A 27,445-nucleotide genomic window follows, 5' to 3' on the forward strand; every position below is an offset into this window, starting at 1 on the left:
GCTGCTTAGGAGGGACCTGTGATTTGGGATGGCTGTCACATCCCACTGTTGGCATCCTCCCAAAGCCAAACTCACGAGCATATTACAAATGATTAACATAAAAACTGGGTCAACAACATGCCTTCATTGCACTGCTGAGTGAAGAAATGTATTTTACACGTAATGTTTACTGTGATGGGCAGTTTATTCTTCCTTTCTGGTGCCATCGTTAGTGAATAGGGTGGAATGGTCTGATGGATTTTTTGCTATTGTAGCGATGCTGACGGTTTTGTCTGTGGGTTTTTTTTTTCCAGATGATATTCGGCTGGAATTACAGAACAACAGTGACATTGTTGATCAGCTGAACACTCTCGCTACCCTCGCTGTAAACGTGTCCTCCTGCGTCTCGTTCAATCGTGTTCAGGCAGTCAAGGACTTAGAGGAAATGGAAATGGTGGCTAAGAAGCTCTTTCTGAAGAACGAGCTATTTGCAAGTACGTGACAGTCTCAGATCCCCCTGTGCATTAAATTTAGCTGGTAGAGGGTGGGAGTGCAGCATAAGAAATCTGGCTTTTCACCTCAAACTGTTGTGGTCACAGCTCACACTGCACAGCAGTTGATTTTGATCCACTATGTGCGTGGGACCTGCAGCCTGAGACCTCCTTATGGAGTGTTTTACACTCTCCTTTTTATACCTTCTCTTCTCTTACACCTCTTCTTGGTCAGCTGGTCACTTCTCTTGGTTAATTCTCAGTTTGAACAAAATTCCCCTGCCCTAAGGGGCTTTTCATGCAACGACTTTATTTCAAGGTTCCATGGGAAAAGATGCTTTAACTGAAAAAGATGTCATAGAATCATTGAGGTTGGAAAAGACCTTTAAGATCATCAAGTCCAAATATGAGACAGTTCAATTTGTTAGGAAGTCAAAGTGCTTAAGATATTTCAGCCAAGCACCATAATGTTATATTGTTATATTGGGTCTTCTCAGTCACACTTTTCACATCCGTGAGATTGGATTGCAGCTTCGGATCAGGCTGCAGAGAGCAGTGGAGGGAGCAGGGAATAGGAACTTGCAGCAATTTGAAGAATACAAATATATCTGAATTTTTAAACAATGGCCATTGTCTCCTCAATTAGGATTTTCTTAGAATTCCTGTGACCTGTTTGGTTTTGTACTTCATAACTGAGGAGTAAATAGAAACTTGCTTTTCTTGGAACTTCAAAGCCTGATAATGTTTGTCTGTTCCCATCAAAGCAGTTTTCTTCCCTGTTTGTCATCCACTCCATTCCATCGTATGTTTTATATATGGAAAAATCAGCAAAGATATTATGGAGGGGAAAACTTCTGTGGTGTTACCTCTACTCAGAGACATTTTAAAGGCAAAACATTTCCCGTCTGTCAAACTGTACATAACTGCAATTTCCAAACAGGAACTTGCAAAGCCTTTATAATCTTAGACCTCTCAGCTTTGCAGGCATTTGTGTGGGCCCAAAAATAAGTGTCTAGGTCATCAACAATTGTCAGCACTGTGTTCCTGAGGCTTTTATGTTACAGCGTGGAGACATGAGCTGTATTGATAGAGAGCTCCTTTGGGCACAGTCATGACAAGTGTCAGCCCATCTGAGCGTTATTTGTGCAGCCAAGAAGTGAAATGTAGAAAAGGCTTAAAAAATGAGGAATTCCTACGTATCTGTGTGTACTGCTCCCGTGCTGTCAACTCCAAAGGAAAGCCTTTTCCCTTTCTCTTCCAAGGTATCATTTTCAAGCTGCCTTCAAGCCATAGCAGCCCTGGATCCTCAGTTCCTGGGGCCTTGAGCCTCCCTCCTGTGCTCAACTACACGATCCGAATGAGCAGCAGGATCACACAAACCACCAACAGGATCCGGGAGCGCATCTGGACCGTGGGCCCGCACAATTCCACCTCCCAGAGCCAGATCTACAGCCGGGCCTTCATTTACATCCAGGACAGCATTGAGAGGGCCATTATTGAATTACAGACTGGCAAGAAACCAGAGGAAATAGCAGTTCAAGTCCAGGCCATGCCTTACCCCTGCTACAACAAGGATATGTAAGTTTGGGTGGCTTTTGTCTTCATGCTTTGTGTAAGCTCATCTTGTCCGACCTATAAAAATGATCTTTGTTTTTGTTTTTCGGTTGGTGGGGACTTTTTTTCTCCAGAGGTTTGAACAGAAGAGGGAATTTTGGTCTCTAGTGTAAATGGTCTACGTTTGGTTTGCCGAATCTTTTGTTTTCAGTGCTCTCTATGTACCTGGATTGTCATGGTAACTGTAGGTTTTACAGCAGGTAACATTCCCTGTCCCTGTTTTACTACCCATGGTGGAACTGAGAGTTGGCAGGACTTGGGTTAAACATGAACGTTGGTTTGTTCTGCAGGTGTTTACCTGCAGATAATGCAGCAGAACTTAGAAAATGGATTTACTGAGAAAAAAGCATCCCTAGGTTTATGAGCTTTGTTCCTAGAGATTGCTGTCCAGCTGTGGTGTTTGTTATTCATTCCAGAGATTCTAGATAACATTCAGTATATACTGAGTAACTCTCAATCAGGTGGCACTCCGATGCTTTAAGAAGGATGAGAGGGAAGATAAGATTGAACCACTCATCTCTGCAGTAATGAGCGAGTTCAGGGAGGCTTTTGGTGCACTGAGTTGCCTGGGTTAACAGCCTGTTGACAGAGCAGTGTGGGGACCAGAATAAATTTTGGATGGTGAAGCAGATCAAAAAAGTTTTGGATCATCTTCCTTTTCCCCTCAACTCGAGCCAGATCTGCAGCCAGTATGAACAGCATCTCTGCCAAACGCAGTGGAGAGAAGCGAATCTCCCACAGCTGAGGACCTGCCCCTCTGGCAAGGCAGTTCTGGTCTGTGTGGGAAAGCTGGCAACGTGGCACTGCCTCAGAGTTATTACCCTGACCACAGCTGGTGGCCAAACTGAGTGGAAAACATTCAGGGAAGGGATTTTCAGCGTCCATCAGAGAGTCCTGAAGGATGTTTGGCGAGTTGAATCGGAGGGTTGGGTGGTTGCTGTGCCCTGTGCTTGGATCAGAAGAACAGACTGGACTTGGGAGCAGAGTGCACTGAAAAGCCTCCATGTCAGCTGCATGAGCCAAAAGATTGTTTGGGAGAGCTGTAAGGTGCCATTTAGGAGCTCTAGCAGAGCCCTGAATCTTCTGTCCCAGCTGTCACTCAGGAGAGATGGAGGCCCGTGACCCCTTCTCGGGGTAGTGACAAGCAAAGTGCCCACAGGTGCAGGCAGGGAGCATCCAGACCAAGTTTTGCAGCAAATACCTGGATTATTGCTGAGAGAGGGTTTTGTACAGTGATTAACTGGCTGCTGGAAGCACTTGCTACAGTGCTGTCTGCTCCTTTTCCTTGTTGTTGGGCTGCTGGGAAAACCTCTTGCCTTCGGGTTTCCCTCCCCACCCCAGGTTCAGAGGGACATGAGTTCGCTCAATTATTAAAATACCTAAAGGCTTTGGATTTGCATCCAGCAGAATTCATCATAAAATGCTTGCTTATCAATTGTTATTGCACAGTTGCCATCCTGTAGGGAAAAGGAGGGAATATAAATATACCAGTGCACAGAAGGTGTTGGGAAATGCTGAATTTTTAATAACTAGAGATCATGCACAAGGTGGTAGCAAAAAAAAAGAAACCCAAACAACAAAGAGCCAGTAGAGCTACTGAAATGCCTTTTCATGATTCTTTAAAAATAAGGCTTCTTTGGCATGGAAGCATTTCTGGAAGCACTGGTTCATAGGAAATTTTCAGCTTTACAGATTGAAAAAAAAAAATTAAAACCAAATGTGTCTTCATTTTCTACTGTTGTTGTACATTAGGCTTTTTCCAGGAATGACACTGATTGTGTTTTTGAAGCCAGGTTTAGAAATTATGGAGGAAAGCATAAGCCCTGCAGATGCAATGAAGGGAATCTCCTGCTATGAAAACTTGCTTTCCATCACAAAAGGACAAATTTAATGTTGGCCATTGTTGTCTTTTTTTTTTTTTTTTTCCTGCACACATTTGGCACTGGAAGAAGGTTTTAATTGAAGTGAGCAGCCAAGAAATGTGACCTGGATCCTCAATACCTGTTCTTTGGGATAGCAGAACAGACACTTTGAAGGGAAGACTCTATACCAGGATGTCCTGACAGCAACATTTGGCTGTTAAATCTCTGCACAGGACTGGGAGTCAGGGCTGGTTGTGCTGTGATCCTTCCAAATGGGATACAGCCCATCAGAGAGCCAGGAGATGCCACTGCCCACGGCGCTTCCTGCTCCTGCCAGTGGTGCTGCTGAGCTAAATTTCCAGACTGCATCAGGAAATCCCTCTGTAATTTAAAAAAAAAAAAAAAAAAAAAAAAATGGAAAAAAGATTTTGAGCAGTCAGGGGATTCATGAATAGAAAATCCAGTAGGATGGCAAAGGAGTCTTTTTTTTTTCTTTTTTTTTCTTTTTTTTTTAGTAATTATTAATTTTACTCCATGTTTTGAAATCTAAGCATGTCTTTTCCTGCGCCAGAGTATTGTTCTGAAAAAATATATTCTGCAGAAAGCCTTAATCCCCAGAACATTTGGTATTCAGCTAAAGCCTGCATTTGCCTTTTACAGGTTCTTAACCAGCGTGACCTACTCTCTTCCATTTGCTCTGATGGCTGCCTGGGTGCTGTTTATAGCTGATTTTGTTAAAACACTTGTTCAAGAGAAAGATCTGAGGCTTTATGAGGTACGGTGAAACTTTCTGGGGCGTGCAAAATTATAAACAGATTTTCCTCATTAGTGGTTGCTCTGTCTCATGTTCAGTATCAAATGGAGCAAAACAAGCATTAAGGAGAATATTCCAGGTACCAATAGTTTGACCTGCAGCGTTTGAATTCTGACTTTGTAACCAAGCTCAAAGCCACAGAAACTCCCTTCAAGTGGAGGGAATGTTGCTCTGCAGCTCTGAAAGGTGGAAACATGGGCACCTCACAAAAATTACAAGTTTTCTGATGATTTAAAGCTCTCTAAAAATTGACTTTGAGTCATACCTACTGGGGACAAAGACATGAAAAGCGACTTACTTCCTATCCTTGAAGTTATTATACTTAATATTTCAGAAGGTGCTACATATTACATCAGCTCCTCTGAAATGAAGTTCTGCAGGTTGCCTGTTGGAAAAGAACTGACATTGAGGCGTAAGGAATTTAATAAATTAACTCAGGTTTTCAGTGTGATCACTGTCAACAGAGATGAACAGCAGAGAACTTTAGTAAAGCTAAGCTTCAGCAAGCAACAAAAGCTCGAGCAGATCTGGGGTTTATCTGACACCGTGGAAACAAATACAGATTCACCAAGAACATTCCAAAAAAAGGGCACTCTGTGTGTGACCTGTGACGAGATGGAAAATGAGTGAGTCCCAGGGGCTCCCTGGCAGCCCCTTACTCTAATTTAGGGAACACTTTTCTGTGTCTTTAAGGACCAGGGAGTCAGTCACCTTTTTAGCTGTGTAATAATCTACAAGAAAGACACCAGCATCTATGGTTTCTTTTGGATTTATCAATATCAATTTACAGTTTTATGCAAGTCTTGGGGACTTGATCATGAGCTAATTTAATAAATTAGTATTGCTTCCTTGTAACCATGGTAATTCAGCTATTATTTGTTGAATTGGGGTTGTGTGAGAAACGGTTTGGTGAGAGCTTTTACACTCAAGCCACTGGACCAATTAGGATAATTAAAAAAAAAAAAATAACCAAAATGCTTTAGAAAAATTACAAATCTAAGGCCAGAAGCTGCTTTGGAGCTTGTGAGCTGTGACAGCTGATACTTGCAGATCCTATCTGTGCTGTTCTTTTGCAAAAGACTGCTTTGTAAACCTTGGGCATTCCAGGAGTGTGAGCATGTGGTTTCTCCCAGCATAGAAACCCAGGGGATGGCACAGTGGGAGAGAGCATGGTCTGGTTGCATGACCTGTCCAGGAGCTGAAAAAGCAAATCATTCAGTGTCAGCAGAAAGATCTCTTCATTTCTGCCAAATGTCTTTTGTGGTTGTTTTTTCCCCCTTTCTCTCTGCAGTACATGAAGATGATGGGTGTTAATGCCAGCAGCCATTTCATCGCCTGGTTCGTGGAGTGTGCCATCTTCCTTCTGATCACTGTCACCTTCCTCATTATCGTTCTAAAAGTGGGTGACATCCTCCCCAAAACAAACACAACGCTCCTGTTCCTGTACCTCATGGACTACAGCCTGTCCATCATAGCCATGAGCTACTTCATCAGTGTTTTCTTCAACAACACCAACATAGCAGCCTTGGTGGGAAGCCTCGTGTACATCCTCACCTTCTTCCCCTTCATCGTGCTGCTGGTCATCGAGAATCACTTGAGCTTCTCTGTGAAGAGCCTCCTGGTAAGTTCTGCTTTTCCGTGACATCCCTAGCCACGGAAGCAGATGTAAAACTTTGTTTCTTGTCAAGGGTCGGTATGGGTAGATGTTGGGTTCCAGAAGTTAGGCTTGTTTTCCCTGAGTCACCAGATTCAGGAAAGGACATCTATTAATGCAAGTGGTAGAATAATTAACCACATGGCACCGGGAGGTAATTCTCAAGCAGTGCTCTATTGCAAAAACCTAAAATAAAGGCCTGTGTGAGGGAGGAAGTTGGGTCCTGAGTGTGGAAGCAGAAGAAAGTCAGGCTGTAAGGAGACATTTCAGCCTGTCACCAGTAGTGCTTCTCATCATAAGCCTGGTCCAGCACTCTTTGTGGCTGCTGGGAAACAAACTCTAATCATTTTTTGGGTAATGGGGGACCTGACTGATTAACTGACTTGATTTGTCTTTGAGACTTATTCATAAGTTCTTTGTTTTCCATTTTGTTTATTCCCCAGAGCCTGTTGTCCCCAACTGCCTTCAGTTATGCAAGTCAATACATTGCTCGCTATGAGGCACAGGGCATAGGTATGTTTATTGTATACAGAACTACACCTTGAGCTCCCCTGGTGCTGACATTTCACTGGCTAACATGGATTCTGACTCTATTTCCCAATTCCCTTCTGCAGGTCTGCAGTGGGACAACATGTATAAGTCCCCCATGATTGGAGACAATACTTCCTTTGGCTGGATGTGCTGGCTCATTCTGATAGACTCCTTCATTTACTTCATCCTGGGGTGGTATATAAGGAATGTTTTCCCAGGTAAGGAGAAAAAGCATTGAGGGTGGTGCTGTACTACCTCTTTTGGAAAACAATGCACACACGGCAGTGGCTGATTCAGTGGTTCAGGCAGTGAGACAGTCTGCACACACAGGATACCCCTGTTCTAGATCAAAGAGAGCACGACTTAGTGGATGTTTGAGTTGTTAATGACACCAAGACAGAGCAGAGCAGGAGAGAATTCAGGTTCACATGGGTAGGTGGGTCTCCTGAAGAAGCTGAAGCCAAGGAGCCAGGAGGACGTGTTTGCAGTCTGGTGGGTGAGAATGAGAACGGAGCACGTTGGCCCGCGTTTGTCAGCTGAGTGATTTTGAGTTGTGTTACTTACATCATTTGATTTCAAAAAGTAATTCGTGCCTTGGGCAAGAGCCAGTACATTTGTCTTCTGCTTTTCTTCCCCACCTAATGAAGCAGTCCACTGGCATAGGGAAGTCTACCCAGTGGAAAATGTGAAGAACTCCTGCCCTCCAGCTATGGAGTTGCTCCGAATAACAAATCAGGGAGCGCTTCCTGTTGTGCCAATCAGGCAAACTCTCTACCAAGTCTCAGTAGCACGTGAGCACATCAAGAGGGGAGAGATCTCTGTGAAGTTCATTTTGGCTATTTTTTGAGAGCCCCCCAAAGAGTGCTACTCCCTGGGGAACAGACACCTGGATGAGACTTCTCTTCCTGCAGGTAGATATGGCATGGCTGCTCCCTGGTACTTCCCATTGCTTCCATCTTACTGGATCGAGTACAACGGCTACCTCCCCTTCTGGAATGAGAAACAAAGAGGCCTTCTATTCTCCAGGCTGATGTTAAGGAAAGAAGTCACCCTCAACAATAAGATATGTATGTGGATACTGCATGGGGTAGCAATAACAACTTATATTTTAAGTAAACAAAGCCAAATTTCTAAGGGGGCACCATACTCAGAAAACACGTTTTGTATCCTTATTTTGTAGCACAGGAAAAATTGGAAGCTGGTACTTACATGAATGGAGATTTGGCTTTTAAATTATATTTTTTTCTTTCTATTTGTTGTGGAGATCCAGTACTGCTTGTCCCTTGAATATTCATGTATGTTGTATTTAGGCAGTTACCTTACATGCACATCTCTGTCTACAACACTCTGTGTAGAAATGCACTTTTGTTTGTGCAAGCAAATACGAGTTTCCACTTGGCAAATGGGACATGTGCTTCTTTGTTCATCTCTTTACATGTTTAGCCTGTAAAATATTGTGAGCTCACACAGAAAAGCTTGCTAGCTATTCCTAACTGAAAATAACTCAGCAGTTTTGCTGTGTGTCCTCTAATTTTCTGTGCTTGCTTAGTATAAATTAAGTTAGGTGCTCTGAAACACCCAGATATGAGGCCTTTTCAGAGGTGATTAATGCCTATTGTCAGGAGTGATTAGATGCTGCAGAAGTGAAAAGGAGAAATCCCAGAGAGCTCAAAATGATACAGATCCGGTGACATGGATGAAAGGCACCTGCCTTGGCTGTATTTTGTTTTTAAAAGCCCTGCTTATCTCTGAGGTGAGAAAAGTAGTGCAAAGAGCTGCTGCAGTGCAGTCACTGCCCTCTGCCCCTTCTCTTCGGTGTCAAAGGTGCCCCCCACCCTCACCTGGAACCGGAGCCCACTGATCTCCCCTTGGGAGTCTCCCTCCATGGCATAACAAAGGTTTATGGATCCAAAGCTGCAGTGGACAACCTCAGCCTCAACTTCTATGAGGGGAATATCACCTCCCTGCTGGGACACAATGGAGCTGGGAAAACTACAACCATGTGAGTACCCTTTAAAGCGGCTCTTTTTTATGCTGTGGGGTGGGATTGGGTGAAGGAGAGAGCAGGTGGGGCTGGGCAGTGGTGGGAGGCTGAGAAAGTTACTGTATTAGGCCAAATCTCTCTCATGTAGTTTTGTCTGGCTCACAGATGACCTCGGGAGTTCCTGTATTTGTTTGAATTCTTTAGATTATGAAAGGTTCTTTGCTGCTCAGGGACATGCTTTTTAATCTGGTGAGACACCTGTAATATTCAGCAACTGCTCAGGTGTTCCATGGCACTTTGGTGCCAGGCTGTTCTGGAAGCTGTGGGTAGCCTGTGCACACACCAAAACTGAAGTGATACCAGCAAGAAAACTTAATAAAGATACACTTCAGCTGTAGAGACTCATGTGTTGCCTGTGCTGGAGTGGCAGGGGATTAATGCATTGGCCTTTCAGCCTTGCTGTTTATAAATTATTATTTGACTTGTTAGATAACAGCACTAAAACAGACCTGTGGAACTTGATTTCTCCACTGATATATATGTGCATATCTCTGAAAGCAACATTAAGCTGATAAATAGAAGCCTCAGAAGAGCCAAAACCAGTAAGACAGATGTGTGCTTCATCTCAGCTATTATCAATTCATCTCATATTCTGTTTGCAAAGTGTAGGCAAAGGTGATATGCAGAAAAGTATAAAACCCTCTTGAAACTTAGTGCAGACTTCAAATCCTGACTAAGGTCACAAGTTACTGCTTTTTAATGATGGTTAAAAGTCCTAGGAGAGAGAGAGAGGCTCTGGGAAGGTGAAGGGCAATCTGACGTCTTGTCCCTGAAGCTCCTCCAGGACAGCTCCAAAAGTGAGCTGTAATGTGCAAGTAGTTATTCTGAGCAGAGGGTGTTGGACTCAGGTCTGTTGGCCATTTTTTCAGTGGGTAATTATTTGGTTGAACTAGATCAAAGTGCTGCCCACTGCGAGGTGTCTTGTCTGGAAGTCCTCTCCCATCTCTCATTAGTAATGGCAGTGAAACCAGTCTTCCATCTCTGAGGTGGTTGGTAAATGAAGAGGTGGGTTTCAGTCTCAGTTGTGGTTACAAGATAAGGCTGTCTGGGTGCTGCAGGCAAACCTCAAAGAATGGAGTGTAGCTGCGTTACGTGAATTCCCAGTAATTACCCTGGAAGTCGAGGGCATTCGTGAGTGCTGGCGCATGGAATGTGCAGAGAGGAAGGCTGAAGAAGACAGAAGTGAGAAGTAGCCAGGGTTCAGTGGGTGAGCAGCAGGAGACACAGTGGGCAGTGGCCTCTGGCTGGAAGGAATGATACAAGGAAACCCTGTAAGCGATGACAGGTACAGGACCACGTGAGAAAAATTACCTATGGGTTTTTTCTCCTTTATCTAACTTCCCTCTCTGTTTGTTTTTCCTTCAGTTCTATTTTGACTGGATTGTTCCCTACGTCATCAGGGACTATCTTTGTGTGTGGCAAAGACATCAGGACCGACCAGGAGGTCATCAGGAAGAACATGGGGGTGTGTATGCAGCACAACGTGCTCTTTAACTACCTCACCACGAAGGAACACCTGCTGCTCTACGGGTACATCAAAGTCCCTCACTGGAGTAAAGAGGAGCTCTACCAAGAAGTGAAGAGGTATAAAAACAGCAGGGTTGGAAAAGGGAGAGAAATTATTGTGTGGTAGCGCCAGTGCCACTGCAAAGCACAAATTAATGGGTTTGAGGAGAGCTGCAGATCCAGTTTAAGGATCAAATGATACCTTGGTCTGACTGCAGGAATATATTGATACCTGTGGCTGTGAGAAAACAGTGTCTCTTCTCCAGGAGCTTTACAAGCTTCTGTGGTAATTCTTTGGAGATGAATTTATAGGGCTAAAGGTCTAGTCCTTGCTGCTTTACAGTTTTCCTCGGAAAAAGATGTAATCAAGCAGTCAGAAAGATGATGTTGGCTTTATTGGTTCTGCAGAGAAGTGAAGCAGCCAGAACATCCCGGGGAGTTTGGATCTTGATGTCTCAGTTGATGGGGTTGAGCCTTTAACCTTGACTTGTCAGATGGAAACTTTGAAAACATCCTAAAAAAATGTTTTAAATTAAAATCCCGATGACTGAGCTACAGGGTGACTCGTCTCCCTGCTCTGTGAGAGCAGTCCATGCTTGAGCAGTTTTTCATTTGCAGTTATGGGGGGGTTTTGGGGTATTTTCAGATTCCCTGCTTTTAAAAGGTGCCTGAAGGGCAACCTTTCAGGCTTGTCTTTCCTTTGTTTTCAAGGACCTTGAAGGAGACTGGGCTGTACAGCCACCGTCACAAGCTGGCTGGCGCCCTGTCTGGGGGGATGAAGAGGAAGTTATCCATAGCCATTGCTCTCCTGGGTGGATCAAGGGTGGTGATACTTGATGAACCAACCACAGGGGTGGATCCATGCTCCCGCAGGAGTATTTGGGAAATTATCTCCAAGAACAAAAAAGGTACCGTGGCTAAATGAGATGCTGCTCAGCAGCGAGGGGGACTTTGTGCTGCTTTTGCAAATATGGGATCAGTTGCTTTGAACCGTGGGTTTTGGAGGGCACAGAGAAAGAACTGTGGGAGGCTGGGATTTTACAGGTCTGGAAGGTGCATCCTGGTTGGTTCCTGTAAATTCAGTGTCTTTTGAAAAGTAACTTTACCATAACACACAATTTACAATACAGTCACTTTCAGCTTCTCTCTGCTGATGCCTCTCATCCAATATCACTAACAATTACCAAAAAATGCAGTTGATTTTCACCTGACACTCAGTGTCCCCTCACTCAGCAAGGCTTTCACCTGTCTCAGGTAACCACGTGTGTTCATTCTGTGGTGGCTGACATCGGCTTTGTGCTTTCCAGGCAGAACCATCATTCTCTCAACACATCACTTGGATGAAGCCGAAGTTCTGAGCGACCGAATCGCCTTCCTGGAGCATGGAGGGCTCAAATGCTGTGGTTCACCTTTCTACCTCAAGGAGACATTTGGTGATGGATACCACCTGACACTCACCAAAAAGAAGGTTTGTGTCTGAGCTGGTCCTAGAGCTGGAGTTCTCTCTCTGAGGGAGCCATCCAGGCTTGTTGAGGGATGTAGGCACTTAGGGCTGTACTGACAGGAGCTGAGTGACAGATCCAAGGATAGCTGTACCAAAGAGCTGTTGAGGATCTGGATGTGGGCACGCTGCTTCTCAGTGAGAACTGCCCACAGAACATGTGTCCCTGCTTTCCTTAAAGCAGAGGGACGCTCTCCAGCAAGGCCACTGGAACAGCCTCCATGGCCCTTGGGAACAGGAATCTCAGTGCTCTGCTTTGTTGAAAAAGAACATGGTCCCTGAGGGTTAAAGACAAGGCTGGATGCAGAGTGTGAACTCCGGAGTTCAGAGGAATAAAGCAGATGGAAAGAGTCCATCCACACTGTCTGGCCTGAGGCAAAGTGTTGTGCTTGCAAGGGGAGAGGAACTTTGCTCCTGATCGTGTTCATTACAGTGCTCTTGGTAGGCCCAGCACACAGAATAATGAGCATATACCATGAGAGATCAGTTCTTTTTCCAAATTGCTGACAGTAGAGATAGAGAAAATGAAAAAAAGACCCATGTGCAAGCCCTGTTTTTCTTGGGAAATAGAGTGTGTGTGTGCTGGCAGCCAAGCTCAGATGACAGCTCCCTGGTGCCCAGGCTTTTTCTCTGTTGTACCAAAAACCCTCGAGCCAGTGCAGAGTGGTTGATTGAGCCCATCCTCAACCCCTGTAGGCAGAGGGAGCCCAGCAAGGTTTTGGATGGACCAAGATGGGCTCAGTGCCACACATCCCTTTTCAAGGGACAGAAACCCACTTTCATCTGCTTGTGATATTTACCTTGGAGTGCTGGATACCTGGTCTGAGATCACTTCTGGATTATGCTCTGGGACAGGATGGGGGCTATGTCCTGCAGGAGGAAGCTAGACCTCACAGCCTTCTCAGTGACCACAGATTGTTTCCCTCCTTTTTCAGAACATGATAGAGGAGTGTGACACCGCAGCAGTGACCTCCTTCATCCAGTCCCACCTTCCAGAGGCTTATCTCAAGGAGGATATTGGTGGAGAGCTTGTGTACGTGCTTCCCCCCTTCAAGTCCACAGTGTCAGGGGCCTACCAGGCACTTCTCAGAGCCCTGGACAGCAGCTTGAATGATCTGCACCTTGGCTGCTACGGGATCTCAAACACGACTGTGGAAGAGGTATGAGCTCGGGAGCCACTGCATGTAAGGAAATGTTATGGGGATTAATCTCACAGGGCTGTGTAGCTCTGCTTCCTGGGCTAGATGGTGGCACATTTTGGATGTGGGAGTTTCAGGCAGTGGTTTGGTTTTACAGTGAGTTACACTTAGGAACACAGGAGGGTGTAGGTGTATCCATAAATCTGTACATACACTAATGCACAAAGTTTGCCACTGTCTCACCTTGCTTACGGCTCGGAAAATGAGATACTGGTGTTAGACTAAGGAGGGAGGGCAAGGATGTGTTTCCCCTGGAACTATCTCCTGGCCTCCATGCCTCTGGAGATGGGGGGGAGTCAGCAGACCATCTGAACTGTGGACTTGAGCGTGAATGCTGAAATCACTGTGCTGTACAAGTGAGTCACCTGGTGCATCTTAGCACAGGCACCTTTCTTCCCATGGGAAATCTGTGGCCAAATAAACACATTTAATTGCACCAGAAACAAAAAGTAAATTATGAGCACTGATGACCCTTGTTTCGCAGAAAGGAAGGAAGGAGATTGTTACCTTTCCACTCAGAAATGATTTCTTGCTTTTAAGGTGTTTTCCCAAGGCAGCAAGAATATGGTATACATCGTGTACCACGTGCAGCTTGGGTGCCATGGCTGCACATTCCCAGCCTGGAGGCAGGGGGACTGTCAGAGGCTGGAGGGGAAAATATCCCAGGGAAACAGCTCTCCCTGTTTCTTCCCTGCTGCCATGCAGAGAACTTCTGTGTGCTGCTCACTGCGTGGGTGTGGAGGGGAGTGGGCTAATGTGGGGCCTGAGCTGAAGTGCAGCCTTTTTGACACCTACACACTGGCCACAGAGCAGGTGGTTCTAGGACAAGGTGAGACCAGGGGGCAGCTGCAAAGGTTTGAGTTTCCACTGCTGCAGCAGGAGACAGGAGGTGACAGGGAGCTGGGCAACAATTTTACAGTGATAAAAACAGAGCAAAAAGGGAATAGAAAGAAGATTGTAATGCACAATCATGGCACCAACTACAGCTGTGAAACAGGAGAGTGGATTCTAGTTATTTTTTTGGTAAATGGAGTCCTTTGGACAAATTTTCCTTCATATTTCCTTGCTCTAGGTGTTTCTCAATCTGACAAAAGATCTGGTGAAGGACCAGCAAGAAGATGCTGCGCTGCCCCACCAGCTGCCTGGAGCCAGTGGTCAAAGTGGCAGTGACGGAATGTCTGTGAGCACAGACACCTTCACAGACAGAGACGGTACTCAATTACTTCCAGGTTTTATTCCAGATCTATCACAAATGCAAACAGTGACAGATGGACTGATTTGAGCTCCCTATCTTCCTTTGTTGAAAACCACATTTCATCCACCTAGGAATCACAAAACCAATAAATCACCGGAAATACAGCACTCATCAGTTCTTTAGATCCCCCGGTTTGGAACAGTCTGAATCACAGGATAAATTACAGAGGGGTTTTGTTTGCATCTGCCTTCCTTTAAGTTGATCCAGGTTTTAAGCTAATCAAATACAGCGTGTGGGTGACAGTGTAAATGTGTACCTCTGAAAGTAATTGCTGTAATAGATGTAGAGGATTATTTCTCCATAAGTAGCAGAATTGGAAAGAAACTTTGGGGAAACCCCTTAGTCTGTTGGAAAAGCAGCACAGCTCAGAGCTGGCTCCTCCTCGCTACTTTTTGCTGTGTCCCAGATGTTGCAGTGTGGTAAAGGAGCCAAAAGGACCAGACAGTGGGATAAATTCACACTGAGAGGAGGATCAAGCTTACACCCCTATCTCTGAGGGCTTGAGAGCTGCTAAAGGTGGCACGGCTTCAAAATGGCCAAATACAGAAACATTTTTTTTCTCCTTACGCCATTTATAGTTAGGGAGGCATCCAAAGGGCAACTCAGAGGTATTTTTGTACCCACTTCTCAAAGGTGACCTGCACTGTAAATGTTACTGTAAACAGTCACTCATATGTGTAGCGAAGTGTTTTGTGTCACCCTTAAACGGAAGATTGAAAAGGATTTGCTTCATGTTGTATTATATAGGTTAATATTTCAAGAAGAAGAATAGGTTGCACAGGATTTGGCTCTGCTTTCAGTATGCCACAAAATCTGTCCATGCACAAGGTCAAGTGGTTTGTGCTTGTTTTCTTATTTCAGGATTAATTCTGTTATAGATTTGTCTGAGGACCTGCTTTTTGCATGATGAAAAATTTCAGTTTGTAAATCTAAGAATAATATGTTTCCCCTGTAAGTTGTAACTGGGTAGGAAGGATGTAGATAACTCAGAGCATCTGGAAGCCTGTATTCCTCTTGCAAGATCTCAAACTGAAAATCAGCACATGTACACATTTGAAATGAAACAAAAAGGCTGGTGTTACGTGAGCCTAAGACTCAAGCCAGAATCTGAGTCCTGTCCCAAGCCTGACCCTGTGCATGTTCCAGCTTGGTAGTTTTGATTTTCCATCTGTAAAGGTGTGCAGGAAGAGAAATGTACTCCCAGAGTACTATAACCATCCGTTCCCTGCACCGCACAAACACTGATCCGTGACCAAATGCTTTCCTTTGCACCCAGATCAGCTCCTGATCAGATCCAAAAGCCTGCAGGGTTTGCCGCTGCTGCTGAAGAAAACTTCAGCTTTGTTCATCAAGAGATTCCACCACACCCGGCGGGACGTCAGAGGCTTCATCGCCCAGGTCATCCTGCCTGTGCTCTTCGTGATGGCTGCCATGGGACTTGGGACACTGAGGACCAAGGAGACCGAATATCCCGAGCTCCTGCTGTCCCCCTCCCTGTATGGCACGTCTGACCAGGCAGACTTCTTTGGGTGAGTGGTGGTGCTGGTCTTGGTGACTCCTAAACCCACTGGGTTACAACGAGCCGGTTTTGCCTTTGGGATTATTTCTAAGCATGGCCAGTGGAGAAGTGTTAGTGTAGTTATGTTATGCAGATAACGTAGAAATCCTGTCCTAAGGGATCTGTGGGGCAGATGGCTTGGTTCAAACCAGCAATCAAAAAGCTCCAGAAGAACAACCTCTCAGTTGGAATTAACTGTGAAATGTGTGAGGAATATTCTGGGTGTTTCCAGTGAAGTCCTCTGGCCCTTTGACAGCCATAGGGATTTTCTTAATATGTACACACTCTTGCCCCAATGAGAAATGGGGGTCCCTGCATCAGTTGTCTCCAACATTACAACTCTGGGATTAAAATTCTATCCATCCTGTGAGCTGTCTGCATCACCCTCCTCTCTGTCAGTACAGGATGTGCTTTCCTGCCTGGGCCCTGCTAGTCCAAGCCACACAGGCAGTTTGAAGAGCATGTGCTTCTCCAGTGTGATTAAGATGTCACCATTGAATTATTTCATTGTGCTTAAAAATCCTGTTACCAAAATGATTATAATTTGTATCATCCTGTTTTCGTGTTGTGAACTTCCTTCTTTCTCCAGTGGTTCTCAGCTCTAAGTCAGAAATATAAAATTTATCCCTAAAGCAAGTGTGTCTGCTCTCGGTGTCCTTTGCCAGGACTGCCATGCCTTTCTACTCCAGTCCTGCTAGATGGGGGCATGAGCCAGAGCTGCATGTCCAAGTCCTCTGTTCCTAATGTTCCCAACTTCTCCTGATGGATCACTGCTAGAGAGCCGGGGCAGAACTGAGGAGCTTCTTCAACGACCAAGGACAAATGGGTGTCACAGATGAGAGAGCTGATTGAGACAAGGCTGGAAGTAGTGCCTGTAAATTGCAGTAGTTGTACCTTCCCTGGAAATAGAATCTTGATTGTCCAAAAGTTCATCAGTACCTTGCCTGGATCTAGAGGCACCGCAGTAGCTCTGGGTGTTGGGCAGTCCTTTTAAACCAGTGTGACTGTCCTCATGTACTGCCCGTACTTCAGTGATGTTTCCACAAATATTTATTGAACAACTCAAATAAATCCTGTTTCATGCAAACGATTTTCCTCTGCTTAGTAACAGTGGAAGTTCTTTGAACCTTTTCCTGTTTTCTTTTCTCTTTTCTTAGGAACTTTAATGAAACCACAGGTGCTTTAGTTGCTTCGATGCTTGCTTTCCCTGGAACGGATAACACATGCATGAACGAAAGCAATTCGTAAGTAGTTGTGGGGTTTTTTTCCACTTAAACTCCAAATCTGCAAGAGAATTGGCATGGCATTATTAGCCATTAGACCTTAACAACCATCTTTGATCATCTTCAGAATTTTCATGCCTTGGTGCCACCTGTAGAGAAAAGGCTTTGCCTGTCTCCAGCTTGGCTTGCAGACTCCTTCAGCTCCGTAGGAGAGGCTCACTGGCCATTTGCTTGTGCTCTCACAGGTTGGGGCTGGTGGGATGTGAGTGACTGTGAGCAGGGAGCTGTGTAGTCCTGGTTGGTGTAAAGCAGACCTCAGCTCTGCTGAGAGCTTGGAGTGAAGGCTCAGGTCTGCCAGCCCAGAACTTGTAGATGTTCTTGAAGGCAGGAAACTACACTGTCCTTTAAGGAGTTCCACATGGTCCCAGGACTCTGCCACTGGTGCTCTTTGCTTGCCTCAAGTATTCACCACCACAAGTGGAATCCTTTACTGCTATGAATAGTGAGCAAGCAGCTTTGGTGGTGGCAGGATGCCAGGATGAGTCAAGCAATGCTCATCTCTGGGAAGTGCTCCTTGGTGTCCCAATAATACCAAAATATAACATGAGCCCACACAGCAAGTTCTTAGCAGAGCTTTGGTTACCTCTATCTAAAAGCTGTGCCATGAGGGCTGGTTCGTTTTGGGCTCTGCAGATAAATTCTCGAGGAACTGGTAGTGAGATCCTGGGCAGGCTTGCATGCTCGTGTGTGCCATGTATCTGCAGGCAAATATTTATCCTGGGAATTTACAGGGACAGCCTGGGCAATACGGTCCATCACAGGAACGCCCAGCTATTGCCAGGACAACAGCCCTCATTTCTGGGCTCTTTTAAGATGCTTTTGGCCTTTGTGTGCCAATTCCTTGCACTGTTTACTGTGGGAAAAGTGGTGCTGGATTCTTTCTGAGCAACTGAGCGAATCCAGGCACAGAGAGCAGCGAGGGCTCTCTGCCGAGAGGCACAGGAGGGGGGTTATTCCCTGAAGTGCCCAGAGCTGACAGGAAGGTCTGCTTTTCTGCTGAAGCTCCTCAACTGGCAGCCTTGCTGTCATTAAACATGACAGCAATTAGCTTCGTTTGCACACCTGAGCACGGAGAGCCTCAGAGGAAAATGTGTTCCTTTTCAGGCAGTGTTTGACAGAGGACATGCTTGGCCAGTGGATTACGAGTGGAAACCAGGGAACTAAGTATTCTGCCTGCAACTGCACAGATGGCATCCAGGTAATTTGGATAAACCCAAAACTGAGGGGGCTTGTGGGGCCTTGTATGTTGGGAGTGGTTTTATGGGCAGGCGTGACGCTAAGGGTGGCTCGGCATTCAGAATCCTCCTGTCTCTCTTTGGCCTTTTTGATTTTGCACACTGGATAACCACTGTCTGCACCAGCTTGGGGCCAGGAAAGGAAACAGCATCCTCATGAGATTCACACTCTAATGTACCTGCCTCACTCCCCATGGTGGGAAAAGGTTTAATGGTGTTTTTGAATGTCGTTTGATTGTCCCATTGAGCAGAGGTGAGAGTGTATTCAAGAGGAAAATTTCATCTTATGCAAGCACTGTCATTATATAAAAGCACAGCTATTACTGCTGCTTGCTCTTCAGAATTTAACTTTATGCAAAGTCTTGATCTGCTCCTTGTTATAAAAAATTATGATTAATAATATTAATTATTTGCGTTACGGTGGTACATACAGAGCCAGATAAGGGCACTGCTAGGCTTAGTGGGGAAGAGGCAGATTCTGCCCCAAGGGTGTTACAGTTTTGTAGTTCAGTTTGGGGTTGAGTTCTTCTCCCCCCAGTGCTCTTAACCTGTCTTCAGTTTTTTTCCAGTAGGAAATCAGACTTGTGGCACAGTGTGAAGCCATTTGTAAGATAAAGGATGTACTTAGTTGAACATTCCTAGTCATTCTTTAAAATGCAGCTATTTTGTGCAGTTTTCTGGACATACACTTAATTTCACTTCATTAAAAGTATTGGCATAATTTCTCCAGTAAGTCAGGATAATGTTCAAAGCTGATTCTCACCTCCAGTGGGCACAGGCAGGTGTTCCTCAGCATGGAGGAAGCTGTTCTGTGTATTCTGATGAACATCTGCACAGTGGGGGAGCGCAGGGCTTTTGTTATGGATGAGCTGAAGGAAGCAGCCAGCGTGCTGTCTGGTAGGACACTTCAACCTCATGGAACAGTCCATGTGACTTTGACCCCCAGCATGGTAAAATTATATATTCAGAACTAATTCAAGGTTTCTCTGAAGCCCAGGAAAACATTCCCAGTGACGGACATTAAAGCAGAAATGTACAGTGTAGCTGCTGTGAAATGGAAGATGAGAGTTTGAGGCCACCACAGAGTTTTCTGCTCTGTGAGTTGTTTTGCCCTCTGCAGTTGTCTGCGCAGTCACTCTGCTAAGTAGGATCAGCCTTAATTCAGCCAGAATCTTCCTGCATGGCATGAAGTACATTTCAAGGTCTCACTGATGTCAGTAGAACTGAAGTATAGATTTAAGCCGAGGTTGTTTTTAAGCACCTCCCCTAAATATGCTGGGGACAGTAAGCAGGGATGTGTGCTGTGTGTCTGCACATCCTGCTTTCTGAAGGCTCAGCTTCTGTAGGAATCAGTCTCAGGACCAGAATGTTGCCATTGCCTGCTCTCAGTCCTGTCCTGATATGGTAATTTTTACTTAAAACACAAACACTGACATTTTTCATTTGTCTCTGCTCAGACATGTCCGCAGACAAACTACACTCCCCCTCACAGGAGGACCTTCTCCACACGGACACTTTACAACCTTACAGGGCACAACGTGGAGAGCTATATCCTGGCAACCACCAAAGACTTCCTGCAGAAGCGGTACGGCACAAAGCTCTGTTCCCTCTCTCACCTGCACTGGGAGCAGCCTCTTACACCTGGCATATCCCTGTGCTTGGGGAGGTGACACTGCAGGGGGGGGTTAGAAGGGCCTCTCTGCGAATCTGGTGAAGGGAGGAAAAGTGTCCTGCAATCAAGGAATTCAAGCCTTGTGCAAGTGCTCTGCTTGATCATAGCAGAGATAGCCCAGGGATAAGGTGTCAGTTACTACATACATTGGGGCTGGATCTGCAGACAAGCCTTTGTCTGACTGAGAAATCTTTAGAAAGAGGAAAATCTGACTCAGGCTGTCATGAAGCAAACCCTGGGGAGAGACTTTTCTCCAAGTTTGAGTCTCTGAAGAGTCTCGGCGTGTGCTTCACTTGATCAGGCTCAGCCACTCCAGTGAAAGCAGAGGCTGAATGTTGCCTTGTGCCACGGGGCTGCTGGAGCTGTTATTGTGCCTCAGCCCTGCCACACAGCTGCACAGCAGGGCTTGGGGCAAAAGTGGCCTGTCACTAAGGTTGCCAAGGAGCGTGTTCATCTGCCATTGATACACTGAGCTGTGCATCTTCTGGGTGAGAAGCGGTCACCTTACTCCAGTGTGGCAGGCACGCAGGTTAGGAATCCACGTGGCTCCAGAGCCTTTCTCAAATGGAGGCTTTCAGCACAGTTCTGTGATTGTGTTGCCAAGTTTGTTTCTCTTTTTTTCCCCCTCAAAGAAGGGCTCCTGCAGCAGTGGTGGCTTGGCCCCACAGTGGGATAAGTTCTTTCAAGTCAAGCTGGAATTCCCTGGGGTGGTAGTGGCGTGTTGACATGCACCAGGTGAGGGTATCAGAGTGTTTGGGTGAGGGTAGCAATGCATTTCCCTCTGGTTTTCACCCAGGTATGGTGGCTGGAGCTTTGGGATGCCTTTGACATCAGATCTGCAGTTTGACATCAGGCCGGTGCCCCCCAACAGAACACTGACCAAGGTAACTAATCTCCATCTCTCATCCTGGCATAGGCAGCGTGGCACCGAGGGGAAGTGATGTCGAGTTCATGGATATTGCAGAAAAGAAAGAGAAACCCCCTGAAATCTGCAGCTTGGCATGACAGAGATGACTTGCAGTTCATTTCCTTTTCTTTCCCCATTCTTCTTTATTGGCCTGACTTCTCTTGCTAGCAGGAGGCAATTTTTCTGCTGTCATAATTTTATTACACAGAGGTGAAAAGATCAATTAGTGGCACCTTTATCTCATGAGGGGATGTACGTACTGCAGCGAGGGCTGGCTGGTGCATTCTGATATGCCCATTTCTCTGGTTCTGCTCAATGAAAATGTTGTAAAGCACCACGGCTGAAATCTGAGGTAGCAGGGAAATGCAAGAGAGCTGACAATCCTGTGCCCTCACTGCAAAACCCAGCTGCCAGGAGAGTGTCCCTGCAGGAGCAGGGCTGTTTGCAGAGAGGGCTCCAACAAAAACGTTTATCACAGGTAACAAAAGTTGTCTTGGGGAGGGAAGGGCTATTGCTGAATGAGAAGGTGACAACTATTTTTCAGGGCTATTTTTTTGCCCTGAAGCAACTTTTTCCCCTGGTTTTCGAGGGGTGTTAGACATTGGGCTGCTCAGCTGCCTTGGGGAAATCCCCACTGCTGGTGCTCATCAAATCTCAGCAGCATGTTACAGAGAGGGAACCAAGGTTCTGTACATTGGTCACATCTGCAGCTGGTGCTGCTTCTCTGCCAGAAGGCACGTGAAGCTGATGAACCTCCTTGTGCTGAAAGAAAAGTCTGCTTTTATTTTATTCCTTGACATGGTTTAGTCATTGCTCTTTAACCTGTGGAGCTTAGATAGCAACCATGGAGTGATTCACTTGTGCAAGCAGAACAAACCAAATGTTATCAGGAACATCTCTCCCAAATTGTTTCAATTTCTCGACTGTGTGCAGGTGTGGTACAATCCTGAAGGTTATCACAGCCTCCCAGCCTATCTCAACAGCTTGAACAACTTCATTCTTCGAGCTAACTTGCCGAAAAATGAGACTTCCAAATATGGTAAGTGTTCCTTTACACAAGCAGATAAATTCTCCCCTTTGAGGGGGATATCCTGGTTCTGTTGAAATCGATGACAACACTTACCTTGACTTCAATGAGGCCATTTCTTTATTCACAATTCTGCAATTCCTTTAAAAACAGAATTGAAAAGCATGAGTAGATCACAGGGTTCATTTGTCTTAGTCAGAGACTCGGGGGAGCTGGACAGGGAGGACCCCAGCTCCTACATAAAACACTTCATCCAAGAAATGCCAGTGGTGGCTCTTTGATTTATTGCTTCTCCTCATGGCACTGGAATAGCTGTCTTTGATAGGTGCCCATTAGTTATGCATAGAAAAGCTACTTCAGGTCATCTCCGGGGGTGGTTTAGATTAGGAAATTTTAATATGTCACTCTTGTACTGAGAGCAGCTCAGGGGGTGTGGGTATGTGTGTGTTTGTGTTTGAAGGAGAGTGGGGAGAGTGAGATTAAGTGAGAAATATAATTTTCGGCTGTATTTTTCCTCTGACACATGACATACACAGATCTAAGGGGTGTTAGTAGCCCATTTGGGGTTATCTCTTCTCAGAGCTTGGTAATGCACTGCAGCAACCCAAATTCCTGCTGATAATGCAGGGCACCCTGTCTTTCCCTTTCCAGCACGGGCAGAAGCCTGTCTGTGCGTGCATGCCTGCCTCCAGACATGAAATGGCTGCAGGGACAAGAGAAAGACTCTTGTTGATGCCAATCTCAGAGATCTTAAGCAGGGATCTTTGGACTCTGCTGAGAGCAGCAGTTGTGTGCAGAAATGCCCTCCTGACTGGCTTTCTTGGACAAATGGTGCCCTTCCAGCCTTGTCGTGGTCAAGCCCAGCCCCCCTCACCTCAGCGTCCTGCTGTCCCAGGGGACACAGGGATAGGTGACAGTGTCTCCTGGCTCACAGGACTGTTCCTCACTGACGTGTGTGGATTGAACTAGAATGGAACAGGCATCGGGTTTGAAGCTTTGAGTGTCACACCATGAACTAAAGAAACAGCAGATGCTGATGCAAGTCAAACCAGCATGTCCTGCTTCCCACCTCACACACCAATGCACCGAGGGTCCCTTAACAGGTGAAACCAGTGCCTGGTCCCTGTCACCATCCTAAAGCACCCCTCTGAGGTTTGCAGGGAGCCTCCCAGGTCAGATATCCCAGAGCTGCAGCCCCTGCCTGGCTGCGAAGAGAAGAGACCCGAGCCAGGCACATCCAGGGACATGATTATCCCAGAGCAGCTGAATTATTGAGCAGAGAAGCTTCCTGCTCTGTCTCAGTATTCCCAGCACAGGCTGTGGCAAGAGCAAAGGCAGGAAGCTTGTGTGAACAGCCAGAAAGTTTGCACAGGGAAAGTTTGATACCAGCAAAATACCAATTTTCAGTGGGAAAGAATAGCAGCAGTTTTTATTCCATCTGTCCTGCTGCTTATGTATTTTTGGAAAGAAATGCTTAGTAGTAAATGACCAGACAGATAATTCTCCGCCTCCCACTAATCATGCAGGCCATAGAATGGGAGAAATAAAATGAATGGATGAGGATGGCTCCCTCGAGGTAGAGTAAATCCAGTTTGAAATACAATTGAACAGACGTTCTGCGGGGTACGGTCCTGGCAGCTCAATCTATTTGTTGTTGTGACAAATAAATGATGGTTTAAGAACCATTGAAATGGCCAGATAAAAGTGTGTTGTCACTTCAGCAGCTGGAAAGAGGTGCCAGTCTTGCTTTGGAGGTTTGACTTAGATTGTGTATATTTTTAAAAAAAGATGCATGAAAAGCTTTTTACCCTGTCACTAAGCAAGTCATAATAGCTTTTGACTTATGTATATTGTGCTTTCTCTTCTCTCAATCCCAACCAACAAAAAAGAGAAAGCATTGAAATGGAAATTTTGACTTCTAGCCTAAGCTTCAGTAAAGGAAAATGGCTTTATAGTGAAGTATTAACAGATTAGACAGACAGTATCTTTATTTCTCTCTCTCCCTTTTAGAGAAGGGAAACATTTCCTGCCTGTTTGTGGGTCTTTATCAGCAGTCCAAGATTTTAATTCCATTTCTCTCCCTGATGACAAGACGTGAGGTTTGGGTTTTGGGGATTTTTTTTCTCCTCCAAAATTATTTTCCTATGAAATCCTCCTTTCAAATTCATTTTCTCAGGATGACATTTGGTCAGCTAAACTCACAGGGTCTTCCTTCCTGGTCCCCATGTCAGAGTGCTCATTCACAGAGAAAATAACCCAGAATAGCTCTTCATCATGTAATTCCTAGCCTGGCACCTGGCTGTAAGGAGCTTAAACTCCAGAAGTGGCATGTTCTAGAAAATCTGTCTAGCAGCTCTCCCTGAGAACCAGGGCATTTACTCAGGTGCCTAAATATGAATTGAGAACCTTATTTTTAGGCACACAAACGTCTGAACCCTCTCTCAGGTGCAGGAGGCTTAGAGACTGGGCTGTCTGTCTCTTGGTGGGACTGAGGCAGACGCCTGCACTGGAGGATGGAAGTGGCCCTTTTGGTTCTGTAGGCACAGGTTGCCTCCAAACACAGCAAAAAGAACAATGTTAGTATATTTTGGGCTCAGTGTTCTCCTGGGTAAAGAACTACTTACACCAAATCAGAAGATACCTGCACACCAGCAGAGAATTTCTCTCTTGCAGTTTGTGCCTGATACAAACCCATTTTAAAGGATTATTTTATTTTTTTTTTAAATCACAGGGACTTACCAATGCAGTAACTAGATTTTACTAGCTCCTTTGAACAAAGTGCTCTTTTACTTGCTTTTCTTAAGACAGAATAGTTCAGAATTAACTCACTGCCACACTGGGGACAAAAGTGTCTGTTCCTCACTTGGGTTTATGCTCACATCTCCACAGTTCCCATATTGAGGAAGACAGATGTCACAGGAAGGTAATAGTTGTGAAGAAAGGCAGTAGGGAAAGATTTGTTTCTGATGATAAAAGAACAAATGGAATGAGGGGAGATCATCAAACAGAAGCTTTAAAACAAAACGTATTCATCAGTTTTGCAGGTGTCAGTGTTGAGGAATCTGACCTGAAGCACAGGGACCCACGAGCATGTGCCTCATTTTAGGTGTGGGAGTGCTGAAGGGAATGATGCTGTTACCCAGACAGATGCACAAACAAGGCCTAGGGTTTGAATTTCAGGTCTGCTGTGCAGCAAAGGGAAGTCATAGGAAAAATGAAGGTGCTCAAGATTCTGCCCGAGATCACATTGAGATGACAGAGCAGAAACCCACTTTTGATCTGCTTTTCTTCTCTACTCACAGTTTTCTGTATTACTGTCAATATTACTGTCAATATCAGGAGCTGATGAAGGAAGATTTAAGCTGGACACATTTTCAATTTCTTTTCTTATTGTGTGGTTTTTTTTTTTTTTTGGTAGGTATTTTCTTATCAGCTCACCCATATCCTGGAGGACAGAGTCAAGAACAAGTAATGTAAGAGAATTCATTTGGCTGATGCCTGAATTATTTAGCTTCAAAAGGAGCAAACCAGCTTCCTGGAAACCATAAACCAACCTAAATTACTGAATATCTTTCTCTAAATGATGAAACTGTTCTCTCTTGTTCCCTCTATGCATGAATAGCTTCCTGCTTGCCACCAGAGCTGATTCCCATGAGGGTTTCTTTGCAGGAACCCATACAGAACTGAAGGCCACAGTTACAGCAACCCAGATTTGTGTGCTTTGGCATGTGACCTGTGTTATTGGCATAATAATAATAATAGTAATAATAATAATAATAATGCCATCACTTTCCTTTTGGCCCTTGCACTTCATTATGAGTACAGCATTATGAGTCAGTGCTGTGAGTGCCTTTTCCTAGGCCTCATTAACATCAGTAAAGGGAGGAAAGAAAGGAAAGAAAGGAAGGAATTCTTCCCTGTGAGGGTGGGGAGGCCCTGGCACAGGTTGCCCAGAGAAGCTGTGGCTGTCCCATCTGGCAGTGTTCAAGGGCAGGTTGGACAGGGCTTAGAGCAACCTGGACTAGGGGAAGGTGTCCCTGCCCACAGCAGGGGGTGGAATGAGGTGGGCTCTGAGATCCCTTCCAACTCAACCCATTCCATGACTGTAAAGGATGCTGGCCCAGAGTCAGGATCTTGTCGCTTCTGAGCCCTGAACAACCCTCTCCAGAGGGGGAAATCTGCAGCTCTGACTCACCACATACATCCTTCTCCACTTTCTCCCCAGGCTCAACAGCTTACTCGACATCATAGTGTCCATGTCTGTTCTGGTTGGCTACTCTATCACGACAGCCAGCTTTGTGCTCTACATGGTCAAAGAGCACCAAACCAAAGCCAAACAACTGCAGCATATTTCAGGCATTGGGATGACCACCTACTGGGTGACCAACTTCGTTTATGATCTGGTAAATAATTCACATTCCTAAATGCACCAAGAGTAGCACTACACACCGGGGGGAAGGGAAAGGGGGGGGATGAAGTTCTTTATTTAAGGTTGGTTGCCTAGACTTCTTATTATTACTACCCAGAGTGTTATGTAGTGACTGTTCTCCAGGGTTTTGAAGACTGTTAAGTGCGAACCACAACACTGGGTTCCGCCAAGCAAAGGCATTCCTTCTCTCTGGAGGGTGTGCAAAGCACTGCACATTTGTCTGGGAGCAGCATGGGACAGGCTGGAGCTTGGTTCCCATTTGACATGGAAGCAGCCAGCTGCTCTTCTGCCAGTTGCAGGGCTGAATCTGCTGTCACACAGGCCCCACACATCTGGGGTGAGGCCTTGGGGCTCAAGGCTACACATCCTGCAGCTGACACAGCTCTCCTGGGCAAAAATCCACTGCTGGGTTGAATGATCTCTTTAAGACTGTGTATTATAAAAGTGTTTAATCCAAATGCAGGTATCTGCCTTCCAGGACCTGGGCAAGTTCCTTCTCAGGGTGCTGTGTAGATTTACCAGTTTGTTCCTTGTTGAGCTCCCAGCACTGTGCTGCATTCCAGGCTGTAGGAATGCCCTTGTTCTCACTGAAGGTCGGTTTCCTGCTGGTACAGAGGGTTAATAGCCCTGCTGGAAAGCATCGCTGTGCTACCAGGGTGAATGTGCGCAGTGTCTGGAGACTGAATGTCTTATGAGTTGCCCCCTGTGCGTGGGGTCAGACCCTCCCTCAGAGAAGAGCCAGCACAGACAAGCTCAGCTCGTGAGCCTTGGCATTGCCAGCTATGCTGTAATGGGGACCAGCTTCATATATCCAGCAAATTTCTACTGAGGCAGTTCTGCTAGTGCCTAAAATCCCGGTGATATCATCACTTCCTGAAAACAGG

The 27,445-nt window shown here is 45.6% G+C and overlaps 1 protein-coding gene across 1 annotated transcript in view; it reads left to right on the forward strand.

Annotated features, from left to right (window-relative positions):
* The window catches only part of ABCA12 (ATP binding cassette subfamily A member 12), an 81,824-nt gene that overhangs the window by 41,269 nt on the left and 13,110 nt on the right, over window positions 1–27,445 (forward strand). The window contains exons 22-42 of the mRNA XM_027890353.1: window positions 294–473; window positions 1,733–2,048; window positions 4,607–4,721; window positions 6,052–6,381; window positions 6,858–6,927; window positions 7,029–7,163; window positions 7,857–8,012; window positions 8,770–8,947; window positions 10,355–10,573; window positions 11,207–11,403; window positions 11,803–11,963; window positions 12,932–13,156; window positions 14,268–14,406; window positions 15,727–15,979; window positions 17,166–17,252; window positions 18,396–18,489; window positions 19,984–20,111; window positions 20,995–21,082; window positions 22,039–22,144; window positions 25,551–25,605; window positions 26,358–26,535. Of these exons, the coding sequence (XP_027746154.1) occupies window positions 294–473; window positions 1,733–2,048; window positions 4,607–4,721; window positions 6,052–6,381; window positions 6,858–6,927; window positions 7,029–7,163; window positions 7,857–8,012; window positions 8,770–8,947; window positions 10,355–10,573; window positions 11,207–11,403; window positions 11,803–11,963; window positions 12,932–13,156; window positions 14,268–14,406; window positions 15,727–15,979; window positions 17,166–17,252; window positions 18,396–18,489; window positions 19,984–20,111; window positions 20,995–21,082; window positions 22,039–22,144; window positions 25,551–25,605; window positions 26,358–26,535 (3,410 nt within the window). The remainder of the gene's footprint in view (window positions 1–293; window positions 474–1,732; window positions 2,049–4,606; window positions 4,722–6,051; window positions 6,382–6,857; window positions 6,928–7,028; window positions 7,164–7,856; window positions 8,013–8,769; window positions 8,948–10,354; window positions 10,574–11,206; window positions 11,404–11,802; window positions 11,964–12,931; window positions 13,157–14,267; window positions 14,407–15,726; window positions 15,980–17,165; window positions 17,253–18,395; window positions 18,490–19,983; window positions 20,112–20,994; window positions 21,083–22,038; window positions 22,145–25,550; window positions 25,606–26,357; window positions 26,536–27,445) is intronic.

The sequence above is a fragment of the Empidonax traillii genome, unplaced genomic scaffold (genome assembly GCF_003031625.1).
Source record: "Empidonax traillii isolate 1590-97213 ecotype Southwest subspecies unplaced genomic scaffold, ASM303162v1 scaffold284:size1552100, whole genome shotgun sequence".
NCBI lineage: Eukaryota > Metazoa > Chordata > Aves > Passeriformes > Tyrannidae > Empidonax > Empidonax traillii.